This window comes from Aquarana catesbeiana, linkage group LG01 (assembly GCF_042186555.1).
Source record: "Aquarana catesbeiana isolate 2022-GZ linkage group LG01, ASM4218655v1, whole genome shotgun sequence".
In the NCBI taxonomy this organism is placed as follows: Eukaryota; Metazoa; Chordata; class Amphibia; order Anura; family Ranidae; genus Aquarana; species Aquarana catesbeiana.
This window is the reverse complement of record NC_133324.1, coordinates 582,361,216-582,374,345: the sequence shown is the minus strand read 5'-3', so window position 1 is coordinate 582,374,345 and position 13,130 is coordinate 582,361,216. Positions and strand designations below refer to the sequence as shown.

The following is a 13,130-nucleotide window of genomic DNA, read 5'->3' as shown; positions in this document are numbered from 1 at the left end:
TTCTTTTCTATCTATTCATCTCTTCAGTCCACACAGGTTGATCTGCGCAGTCAGCTCTGCATAACAAAAAGTAAGTCAAAACTATTTGATCTATTGCCATGGCACCACTGAATATACTTTCCCTGAATGTTCAGGGAATAAATGTCCCTCAAAAAAGGACCAAAGCCTTCCGTACTTTCCATAACAAGAAGGCTCACATAGTATGCCTCCAAGAAACACACTTCACCAAAGATTCTACTCCAAAATATATTTCTCCTTTTTATCAACAAATTTACACGGCTTCTGCCTGTACCAAGCAAAGGGGAACTCTAATTGCATTTCATCGATCCACACCATTCACCTTATCATCAGAAATTAAAGACCCAGAAGGTAGATACCTGATACTCATGGGTTATATAATGGATACAGCAATCACAGTGATTTCCTACTACGCTCCTAACAAACAACCTACACCATTCCTCTCACATATATTACAAGTGATTAATACACACAAAATAGGAACAGTGATAATGTGTGGGGATTCGAACCAGGTCCTCCTCCCATTTCTAGATAAATCACCTTTTACACCATCCAAAATAACCTCTAGATTACCTTTTTCTCAACTTCTTTCCAAATACAATCTGGTAGATTCATGGAGAGAAAGTAACCCAATGAAAAAGAAATTCACTTATTTCTCGCACCCTCATCAAACCTTCACCAGAATAGATCATATTTTTCTAACAATAGGAATGATACCAGAAATTATTGCATCAGATATAATTCCGATTCCGTGGTCTGACCATAATGCAGTATACACTACTATAGCCTCAGCCATACCAAAAGCGCATGACCCAACGTGGTACTTACCGGACATAATGCTCAAACACCCACTACATCAGAAGGCCATTGAACAAGCTTTAAAGGAATACATATCAATTAATAATACAACAGACATCTCCCCAATAACACTGTGGGAAGCTCATAAGCCTGTCTTGCGTGGTACAATACAAAGACAAATGGCACTATTTAAACGGGAACGCAAAAATCTAGCAAAAAAACTAGAACTCAATTTTAATGCAGCCTACATATCATTTCAAGATAATCCATCCCAGAGTACAAAATCTCATCTGGAAAAATCTAGATTGGAATACGATCTATTTCTCACTGAGTCAGTTGATAAATCCCTCAAACGCTCCAAACACAATTTCTACATGAATACAAACAAACCAGGTACATATTTGGCTCGGGCATTAAATTCAACTAACAAATCTTTCAAACCAATACGTTTGAAATTATCAAAAAATTTTTACACTTGTAATCCAGTTAAAATAGTCCATAAATTTCACTCACATCTCGCAACTTTATACAAGACAAACAATGAATTTAATCCTACAGAGGCTGAATCCTTCTTCTCAAAAATAACCTTACCTGAGTTATCTCAGAATCAAAAAAGCAGTTTGGATGAGCCTATAACTATAGATGAAGTTGCTAACGCCATAAAAGACCTAAAACTTAACAAAAGACCAGGCCCAGATGGCTACTCGGCTTTATACTATAAAACATTCTCAGAAATACTCTCTCCCATTCTCACTGAAACTTTTAACAAACTTCTAGATGGACATTCTTTTCGGCAAGAAACACTAATGGCAATTGTTTGTATGATCCCAAAACCCCTTTCTGATGATACTTCCTGTGTGAATTATCGGCCTATCTCTCTGTTAAACCTCGATATTAAATTATTAGCAAAAATAATAGCAAAACGCCTCAATAGCATTATAGGAAAATTAATACATAGAGATCAAGTAGGCTTCATGCCAAATAGACAGGCAGGCGATAATATACGCAGGGTAGTGTTATTGGCACATATTGCTAAAAAACGGAAAATCCCTTTATGTTTTCTATCTCTCGATATTAAGAGGGCATTTGACACAGTATCCTGGCAATATATGCAATATTCATTACAAAAATGGGGTTTTGGACCCCACTTTTTAACATGGATCAAAGCATTATATAATAAACCCAAAGCCTATATAAAATATGCTGGATACAAATCTGAAGCCTTTAATATCGAAAGGGGTACCCGACAGGGTTGCCCATTATCTCCCTTATTATTTGCCCTTATACTCGAACCCATGGCCCAATACATCAGAACAAACCAAACTATAACTGGCATTGAAGTAGGAGGTATTATACACAAATTATGTATATTTGCAGACGATATATTACTTTTTCTATCATCACCACAGGTCTCTGGTCCTAACTTAATACCAGCTCTTGATGGATTTGCAGCCCTATCCGGCCTTATGATTAATCCTAAGAAATGCCTAGTGCTTAATATTTCACTCACAAACATGGAATTGATCCCGGCTAGGGCTGCACTCCCATTCACATGGGCAGAAAAATCAATCCCATATCTTGGAATTCATTTAACAGCATCTCATTCTGACTTATTCTCAACCAATTATCCTCCTGTATTAAGACAGATCACAAATCTAATAAAACAATGGTCGCAACTTCCTTTATCCTGGATAGGGAAGATTAATGCAATCAAAATGACTATTCTACCCAAATTGCTTTATCTATTCAGAGTCCTCCCTATTCCAATTCCTTCCTATTTTTTGAGAATAGTACAAAAAAGAGCAACTTCGTTTATATGGGGCTCTTCTAAACCACGTGTACCTATACACACACTACATCTTCCCAAAAATAAAGGAGGCCTGGGATACCCTAATTTTACTAACTACTACAGAGCAGCACATTTGGCCAGTCTGTGCAAATACCATGCAAAACAGGAAATCCCATTATGGGTATTTATAGAGGCTTCAGAAAATGACCCTCTATTAATATCAAATTTATTATGGCTTGATCCTAAAGACCGCTTTAAAATTCATAATCCCATAACTAAACACTTCTTATCTCTCTGGGATAAACTAAAAACCAAATATCAGTTACAATCTCCACACAATCCTCTCCTTTCTTTTATCAGAAATCCGGCCTTTTATCCGGCATGGATCTACCCAAATTCTTTTAAAGCTTGGACAACATCAGGCATTCAGACACTAAATGACTTCATAGCATCTAAATCATTCCTTTCATTCCCATCGCTTAGAGAAAAATATGATCTACCAAACTCTGAGATATTTAGATATCTCCAAATCAAAAATTTCTATACATCATTCCTAAAGGGGGATACACCATTATCCCAATTATCCATTTTTGAATCAATCTGTACAAAAGATCCATTTGCTAAAGGTACAATTTCATCACTTTATAATCAATTATATGGAGTAGCAAATCTTAATAGACCCTCTTACGTTCAGAGGTGGGAGGAGGACCTGGGACGAACTTTAGAAGACACGGATTGGTCTAACATATGGCTCACATCTAAGTCATCTTCACCCAACATCTTAGCACTGGAGACAAATTATAAAATCCTAACTCGCTGGTACCTTGTACCCGCTAGAGTGGCAAAATATTCACCTAATACCTCAGCTCTTTGTTTTCGAGGATGCCCAGAAATAGGCACATATTTACACATATGGTGGACGTGCCCAGTAATCCAAACCTTCTGGAAGGAAGTCTTCGTGATTGCATCTAAAATATTTTAAAAAATAATACAACCAGATCCATATTTAACTTTACTTAATCTAAAACCGGAATGGTTAACACTCTCTCAATTCAAACTTATGATCCAACTAATAACGGCTGCAAAACAAACAGTGGCCAAGGCATGGAAATCTCCTACATTGGTACTAGCAGAAACAATTCACAGAATGAATAATACAATGTCCCATGCTAAGATGGTAGCCATCGATCAAAATCAAATTCCAAAATTTGAAAAACTTTGGCATCCTTGGATAAAACAACAGTTCCTGTCAAACTTCAATGACTCTGTCCTGTTGCCATGGTAACAGATTAAATGACTTACAGTGACACCCATTCCAAGGCTTCAAAGAGAACTAAAAAGAATAATAAACTGACGAGCGGGACAACCTTGTGGACCATACCTCTACCTTTCAACCCTTTTTCTTCTTTCTCTTTCCTTTTCTCCACCTTACGATTAAAGCTCATTATCAGAATTTATTTGACCTATATACACTCTACTTGTAAACAATATGTATAGTAGGTATAAATCATTTAAATACCTACAAAAGTAACTAAGGAAATGATATATATCTTTAATTTAGGTTTACGTGAACCCAATGTTTAATATTTGAAATTTCATGATATTTACCTATATAAATCCTACTGTAAAACAATGAGCTTACTTTATAGATCCTTGTAAACTTACTTTATGTATCTTTATAACATTGTATACTCAATAAACTTCTTTTGACAAGGAAAAACTGGGTAACATGCTGTATCTTTATTAATATGGAATTTAATATATGCGTTTACATTTTAGAACAATCACTCATCTGTCTCTGATGACTAGTCTGTAGAAATTGAAAGGTGTAACAATCTGTAAAGATCTGATTGTTTGAACGCTATGGAGTTGACTTACTATACCTGGAGAAGTGCAGGTGTGCATGGTAGCCAATCAGCTTCTATCTTCAGCTTGGTCAGTTAAGCTTTGACAAAAAAAAACCTGGAAGCTGATTGGTTTCTATGCAGAGCTGCATCAGATTTTGCACTCTATAGTTTTAGTAAATCAACCCCACTATGACGTGTGCACTGATAAGTGCTTGCTTTTATTTTGGTAAATAAATATATTTGTTTATTAAGAGTAATTATTTTGATGGTGCCTTTAAAATCTTGGCCTACCTTAGACTCTGTTCTACAACTAGTTGCATTTATTTATTTTTACTGGCATTCTTGTCTTTACAAGTTGTGTTAAGAACAATTAACAATTAAGGATGTGTGTCAAACAATGAATGCCAGAACATTGTGTGGTGCAACACACGTGTTGTTGTGTATTGATGGGCTCTGCGTTAAACAACCTATTTAAAAAAGAATAGGCTTAAATTTGCGTTAAGGCATGACAGTCTAGGGAAGGTAACATTTGTTCATAGCACAGAACAATGCTCAGGACACTGGGGAGAATTTCTCAAAACTGGAGCAGACAGAATCTGGAGCAGCATTAACACTTTGGCGCTGTGTGGTGTAATGTGAATGGGACTTTAGGATATTTCTTTCTATTCAATACACTCATTACTTGGTCTATTTACAGTGTGTTAAAGTACTTTTACACTCAAAACCAAAAATGTAATATATTGCAGCTTACAAATCATTAGATGTGGTGGCTGCATTCGTTTTCTCTTATGGCTTTTTCCCTGTGCTTTCACCTGGTGATCTGGCCAGTAACTCACCTCCTGTATTAGAGTAACCCCCACTCTGAATGAAGAAGCACAGGGGGCACCTTTGGACAGCAGAATTGTCGGTCTGGGAAAAGGGTAGTAGTAGCAGCAGATTTAGATAACTAACAAATTAAAGCTGAACTAAGCAGTTACAACAACTGTTTTTCCTTTTGGGATAAAGGTTTTACATACACAAATAAAAGCTAATCATTGTCAGCACCCCTGTCAGTGTCAAATGGTTTGTCTCATCCCTGTAACTGATACATCTTCTTCAGGAGAGATTGTTCTTTTGAAAAACAGCAGACTTACTGGTCAGGTCACCTGGTAAATAATCTGTAATTGGTCAATGGTAAGCAGAATTGGTAAGTGCAATATATTTAACATTTGCTTTTGGGTTTGAAACCACTTTAATCTCTTTCTTAGATAAACTTGCTATATTTGCTTGTATTCACAATAACACTTTATTATACTCGGTCTAGGCATCAATGAGATTGTTTGTGCGTGTCAATATGTTTCTATTTATTACATTTGGTGGCGGCTGAATTCTTTAAGGAGTTTGAATAATGTGTTCTTTGTTTGGCTTGTGCTTTCATGGTTTTTAATTGTTATTTTTATCGAAGGCTATATTTGTATTTGTTCATTCTTTCTTTAGTTAATATAAATGAGGTTACTATACTGAACGGTCTGTGGTGTGGAGCCAAATTTGTATTGTCTCTGGTTCTTTGCTCTAATAAGTTATGTGACAGCTCAGCTGGCACCTCTGCAGCTACAAAGAACCTTTTTTTTCTTTTTGTTCCCATTTTATGGGGGAGTCAGTAGATGTGATGGGATTCTAAATCTTTCAGAGCAACCCCTTTAACGGTATTCAGAATAAACTGATCACAGTACATTGTGGTAAATGTCAGCTCTATATGAACATTGATAATGAAAAGGTAACATAAAAATGTTATACTCACACTATCCATAAGCCGACTGTGGTGAATAGAGACATTACAAGAGGTAGAAACATCCAGAGACTACATTGTTTGGTATCCATATCTAGGGAGTAAAGAAATAATTATGTTACTGCAATTTTAATGGAAAATCATGCAGTGTTTGTTTTAAAAATGACTCCAGGCAAGATATAAAAATATCCCTTTAGGTATTCCTACATAAATAATTAAAAATGTTTTTTACATATAATCAGTGTAAGTGCCTGAATCTGTCCTCTGGTCTCTTGTAATCCCATTGCACAGCAGCCAAAGGGAAAGGAAGCACTCAGCCCAGGAGTGGGCTCATCAATTTGCTGCTGTACCTTCTTTGTCAATAAACACGGACTGGGACAAGTTCTGGACCGGGCTGTATTGCTTAAATGCTATGTAGTTTACAGAGAAGTCCAGAACCTTGCTGTGCTGTCTGGCGGGAGAGTCTTGATCATAACACTGCCTCAATGGAATTATAAATTCCATTCCACAGTATTCAACTAGGCGCTTAGCAACTTTTTTCTGGAGTTCAGTTTTAAAAACAATTTCAGCTTTTATTGCTGGCGCAGGTGCTGTCAGTTGGATGACAAGGGGTCCTTAGCTCCAACCAGACTGACTTGTCTGTTTTCTATAGAATATACATTAGGGCTTCCCTTGACAAAGCATGCAGAACAAACTGTGATGCCACTCAGAGTTAAGTCTAGGTAGGATTTTTTTTTTATTAGATTAATTAAAAGGTATGTTTCATTAAAAATAAATACTGAATGCAGAAATACATGTACACTAGGTATAGCTGCAGGAGATAACATGTCTTTTGAATTATTTTCTTTTAAATTGATAAAAACAGTGCAAACTATAAAATGGCATCTACTTTCCTATGTTACAATAAAATATGCACTCAGGCCCGGATTTACTCCCTTTGCCGCCCCAAGGCCGGGTCCTTCAATGCCCCCCCCCCCACACACACACACACACACCACGTCCTTTATCGATGACTTCTACAATAGATCAATTAAAAACATATCTCCACACACAAGAACACTGAAAATAACTGGCTTTAATTGTACAGACTAAAAATACTTCAGGGTAAGCGCGCGAGGGGTAAGGATTTTTCGCAGGCAATTTTTCAAGGCAATGGCTGGTGTTAGTGCTTCAATCATCCCCGGCACCATGGTTGTTATGGTGTCAGGATGATTGAAACACATTATTTCTATCATTACATTGTAATATAAACTGAAATAGTTCAACTCACCAGAATGCAGAATCATTGGGAGCCCTGAGCGTGTCACTTGCCACCATCTCTTGTCACTTGCCACTATGCCTGCCACCAGATGGGGATGTCACTTGCCACTATGCCTGCCACCAGATGGGGATGTCACTTGCCACCATGCCTGCCACCAGATGGGGATGTCACTTGCCACCATGCCTGCCACCAGATGGGGATGTCACTTGCCACGCTGCCTGCCACCAGATGGGGATGTCACTTGCCAAGCTGCCTGCCACCAGATGGAGATGTCACTTGCTACACTGCCTGCCACCAGATGGGGATGTCACTTGCTACACTGCCTGCCACCAGATGGGGATGTCACTTGCCACCATGCCTGCCACCAGATGGGGATGTCACTTGCCACGCTGCCTGCCACCAGATGGGGATGTCAATTGCCACCATGCCTGCCACCAGATGGGGATGTCACTTGCCACGCTGCCTGCCACCAGATGGGGATGTCACTTGCCACGCTGCCTGCCACCAGATGGAGATGTCACTTGCCACGCTGCCTGCCACCAGATGGAGATGTCACTTGCTACACTGCCTGCCACCAGATGGGGATGTCACTTGCCACGCTGCCTGCCACCAGATGGGGATGTCACTTGCCACCATGCCTGCCACCAGATGGGGATATCACTTGCCATGCTGCCTGCCACCAGATGGGGATGTCACTTGCCACGCTGCCTGCCACCAGATGGGGATGTCACTTGCCACGCTGCCTGCCACCAGATGGAGATGTCACTTGCCACACTGCCTGCCACCAGATGGGGATGTCACTTGCCACGCTGCCTGCCACCAGATGGGGATGTCACTTGCCACGCTGCCTGCCACCAGATGGGGATGTCACTTGCCACGCTGCCTGCCACCAGATGGGGATGTCACTTACCACGCTGCCTGCCACCAGATGGGGATGTCACTTGCCACCATGCCTGCCACCAGATGGGGATGTCACTTGCCACGCTGCCTGCCACCAGATGGGGATGTCACTTGCCACGCTGCCTGCCACCAGATGGGGATGTCACTTACCACGCTGCCTGCCACCAGATGGGGATGTCACTTGCCACCATGCCTGCCACCAGATGGGGATGTCACTTGCTACACTGCCTGCCACCAGATGGGGATGTCACTTGCTACACTGCCTGCCACCAGATGGAGATGTCACTTGCCACCCGATGGGGATGTCACTTGCCACCAGATGGAGATGTCACTTGCTACACTGCCTGCCACCAGATGGGGATGTCACTTGCCACCATGCCTGCCACCAGATGGGGATATCACTTGCCATGCTGCCTGCCACCAGATGGGGATGTCACTTGCCACGCTGCCTGCCACCAGATGGGGATGTCACTTGCCACGCTGCCTGCCACCAGATGGAGATGTCACTTGCCACACTGCCTGCCACCAGATGGGGATGTCACTTGCCACGCTGCCTGCCACCAGATGGGGATGTCACTTGCCACGCTGCCTGCCACCAAATGGGGATGTCACTTGCCACGCTGCCTGCCACCAGATGGGGATGTCACTTGCCATGCTGCCTGCCACCAGATGGGGATGTCACTTGCCACGCTGACTGCCACCAGATGGGGATGTCACTTGCTACACTGCCTGCCACCAGATGGGGATGTCACTTGCTACACTGCCTGCCACCAGATGGAGATGTCACTTGCCACCCGATGGGGATGTCACTTGCCACCAGATGGGGATGTCACTTCTCACCAGATGGGGATGTCACTTGCCACCATGCCTGCCACCACATGGGGTTGTCACTTGCCACCAGATGGGGATGTCCCTTGCCAATGTTGCCATGCTGCCTGCCAGCTAATCTCAATTTTTTTTTAAAATGGCGCCGAGCGGCGCGATCACGCTACTGCGCATGCGCTGCCCGGCCGAGCGCTTACGAGCTTTCCCGAGCCCGGCCGGCTTCGGAACGGCGCATGCGCATTTGCGTGGTCGGCTCGCGGCCATTTTTTCTATGGGCACTGGTGCCCATAATAGACTCTAATGGGCAGCACGAAAGGGGGGGCGGCCGCGAAGTCGCTGCAGGAGCGGCGCTGCCCCTACACCACTGCCGCCCCTAGGCCTGGCCTCGGTGGCCTTGTGGCTAATCCGGCCCTGTATGCACTCAAATAACAGCAGTATGAATGTACCAGGTGAGGAATGTCAATATGTTAATAAGTTGTTTCACAAGATTCCTTTATTGGTGTGTATTCACTATTCTCCAACCTAATCAGATTTTACCCAATTCAATAGCACCAATTTGAATTCTTACTCAATTACTCTACGTGAATGCTGAGCTACGATCAGTAAGGATGATCTTTTCATTTATTATTATTATTACACAGGATTTATATAGCGCCAACAGTTTGTGCAGCGCTTTACAACATGAGGGCAGACAGTACACTTACTATACAAATCAATACAGGAGGGATCTGAGGGCCCTGCTCATTAGAGCTTACAATCTAGAAGGGGGGATTCATGGCATGGCTGTTACATTTTAGGAGAAAGATACTTTTATTTATATGAATAGTAACCTTATCATGTCAGTTAGTTATCATGTCAATTTATTCATTATTAAAAATGAACATTGACACTAAGTATATTTTTTCTAGATATTAGATATTTTGGTCAATTGCCTTAGGCAGGCCATAAATGGTTAGAATTTCAGCCGGTTCTGCAGGAACTGGGTAAGATTTGAACCATGTATGGGCAGGCTGAATGTACCCAAGTTGACTGATCGATCAAAATCGGTAAAACCAGCCTGCTGGATTTTACATATGATTATCGCTAGCGGCTGGTATAGCTGCTAGCAATAATCACTGTCTACTTCCAGCAGGGACAACTTCCTCTGCCAGGAAATGACTTGGCAGGAGCAATTCCCCCTGTCAGCACTGCCGTGTTTGCTCCCGTGGTTGCAGGAAAGAAATTTGCTCCGTGTATGGCCTGCCTCAGCATGTGACAAAAGTCTCCATTTATTAGTGATTATAAAGACCCCTTTTACACTGAGGTGCTTTTCAGTCACTTTCACGCTAAAAAAAGCACCTGAAAAGCTCACGAAAACCTATTTCCATTAAAATCAATGAATGCTTTCACACTGAGGCAGTGCGCTGGCTCGAGTTGGACCGAGAACTGGATGGGAGGTGCTAGAGTAACCCCAGAGCCTTCTTTGGAGTGGGACCTATTAAGGATTATGTCCTACCTATCTGAAGCCAGAGGTGTGGATCCGGAGCAAATCTAACAGATATCGTGGCAAATTGGTCGGAGTGACTATACATATATGCGCATTGCCCCCTTGGGGTGATTGGATCCGGTGAGTGGAGACCCTTGAGGTGGAGCACAAAAGTCACCAAAGGATATTGTGAGCACTCAAGTCACCACTAAACTGCCTGCTATATATCTGAATTTTTGCCGGACTCATAATTCACATGAACTGCTAGTTATTCACTTATATGTGAACCTGATTTCCACTATTGTAACGGACTCACATATTCCTTCAAAGTGGGGTTTTATTTTGTTATTTTTGTCATATTTCATGCACCAGGGTATTATGCTTGTAATTTTGACATGATACTCCTGGCAGTGGTTTATATTATTTAAAAAAAAAAATTCTATCTTCACTGTGTTATAAATAATCTTCACTGTGCTATTTTACTAGTTGGTTGCACCAATACCAGGAACTTATTAATTGTCACACTTTTTACATATGTTTTATTTGTGGGGCATGTAGCTGCCAGGATCTACATGCCACTCATTCACCTTGTTTGTATATGCACATATAACACATACCTATAGGCTGTGCTCTGTGGCTTTGTTGTTATACACATTTCACAGATACTTCAATACATGAGATACTGATACCTATTTTAGGTTGGGTTATTTATGTATTGTGCTTTGTTGGGGCCCATTAGCTCCCTTAACTTTTCTTCATTTATGTTTATTTGGTTAGTTATTAGGTAGCGCCATACCCCCTCTCTCGGTTTGATTTTTTCATTATTTAGTGTTTCCTTAGGGGAGCCCTATTAGGGGAGGCAGCAAACCTATCCCTCTACCCTTGTCCTAAGCGCAGTTGCTTATCCAGTTACGTGTATTTCTTTGTAAATGAGGTGTTCACTTGTTCACTTTACAATGAATATCCAAATCACATGCAAGTTAAATTAAAACAGTAATTTTGCTTGCACATGATTGGATGATGGAAGTCAGCAGAGCCCCCCTTCTTTACTAAGCTCTGGAGCAACTGCACTTGCAAAAGTCTTCTTGCCTTTAGTAAATCAAACCCTATGTGCCCAGCAGAACCATAATGAAGCCAGTATGTATTTTTGAATAATTTAAAATATATGAACATGTGGTACTGTAGATGGATTTGGTTTTCCAATTAGTTTGGGGACTAAAATAACAAAAACAACTGTATAGAAAACTGTGTCCTCAATATTTCATGGAACAACAGTGTGGTAGACACCATTACTAATAGGACAAGGAAGCAATTTTTGTGTATCATGCTCTGTTAACCACAAGAAGAACAAAACAAGAACGGACGTGTACCACAACGGCAATTAAAGCCAATGTTTACAGAAACAGGTACCAAATATGAACTTTTCAGCTCATAAACAGCTCGCCGTTGCAAATTCAGTTAACAAAAATCTGTGTCTGTCTCCCCAGACCAAGTCCATACACACAGGCTGGTATAGAGAAGGTATACTCAGGCTATCAATTACAGCAAATATGTCAAAAGCTACTCTGTCTAGTTGAGGCTGTTGACTTTTGACAAACAGCTACACTTTAGATATCAGTACCAGTCCTTATTATTAGTCTGCTAAGAATGTACCTTTTGTAAAAAGAGTAAAAGAATTTGAGTACTTTGTGATGGCACCACTGGACTTTGGAACCCAATCAGATGGTACTGGTTCTATGTGCACCTTTTGTGATGCCTATTTTCTATTTTTAAGGTGGTAGTCAGGGGTTACACCACGTGAAAAATTTACTTGAAGAAATACATAAAGAGCCAAAAAAAAAATTGTAGAAAGTGGGTTTATACCCTGAGTACAGTCCCAGGTCCTTTATAAGCCCACCACACATTCCACAATTTCACCATTTTCTTTACAACTTTCTATATAATGACAACCTATATATTGTGAGGATCTATTTAAATGTTCCTTACAATTTATATCCAGTCAAGTAAGTCATTGTACTACATAGTTGTTGGTATGGCTAAAGAAGATTGCAGTCGGATTGTAATATGCATGGTGAGCTAAAGTTATTACTACACTGCTGCCAAAGCCTTCACTAGCTGCAGTTTACTCCTCATGGCTAAACATTATTGTTTTTCTTTTTACTATCTGCTTTTTTTAAGGCAAGGGCAGAAGAGAGGCGGTTCAAATAGGCCATTCAGTTTTTTTATTTTTTTACTATTCCCAAACTGTAAGTTAATCTCTTGCTGAACACATAACACATATATGTGGTGGCAAGAGAAGTGGGCTATAATGCTCTGCCACTGCACATGTGCATCCACAATCCACTGCAAACTGCCAGCACACAGACCAAGCTGTCACCGACAGCACTTAGTCAAGGCATCTGCTCAGGAGCTTGAGGGATGGGCTCCTGATCATGTGACTGATGTGAGAGCCAATCAAA

General features: G+C 41.0%; 1 protein-coding gene across 2 annotated transcripts in view; it reads right to left on the bottom strand.

Annotated features, from left to right (window-relative positions):
• Positions 1 to 13,130, bottom strand: part of TMEM150C (transmembrane protein 150C) — a 312,476-nt gene that overhangs the window by 40,585 nt on the left and 258,761 nt on the right. For both annotated transcript variants that reach the window (XM_073597864.1, XM_073597863.1), the window contains one exon: positions 6,233 to 6,314. In XM_073597864.1, the coding sequence (XP_073453965.1) occupies positions 6,233 to 6,312 (80 nt within the window). In that variant the 5' untranslated portion in view covers positions 6,313 to 6,314. The remainder of the gene's footprint in view (positions 1 to 6,232; positions 6,315 to 13,130) is intronic.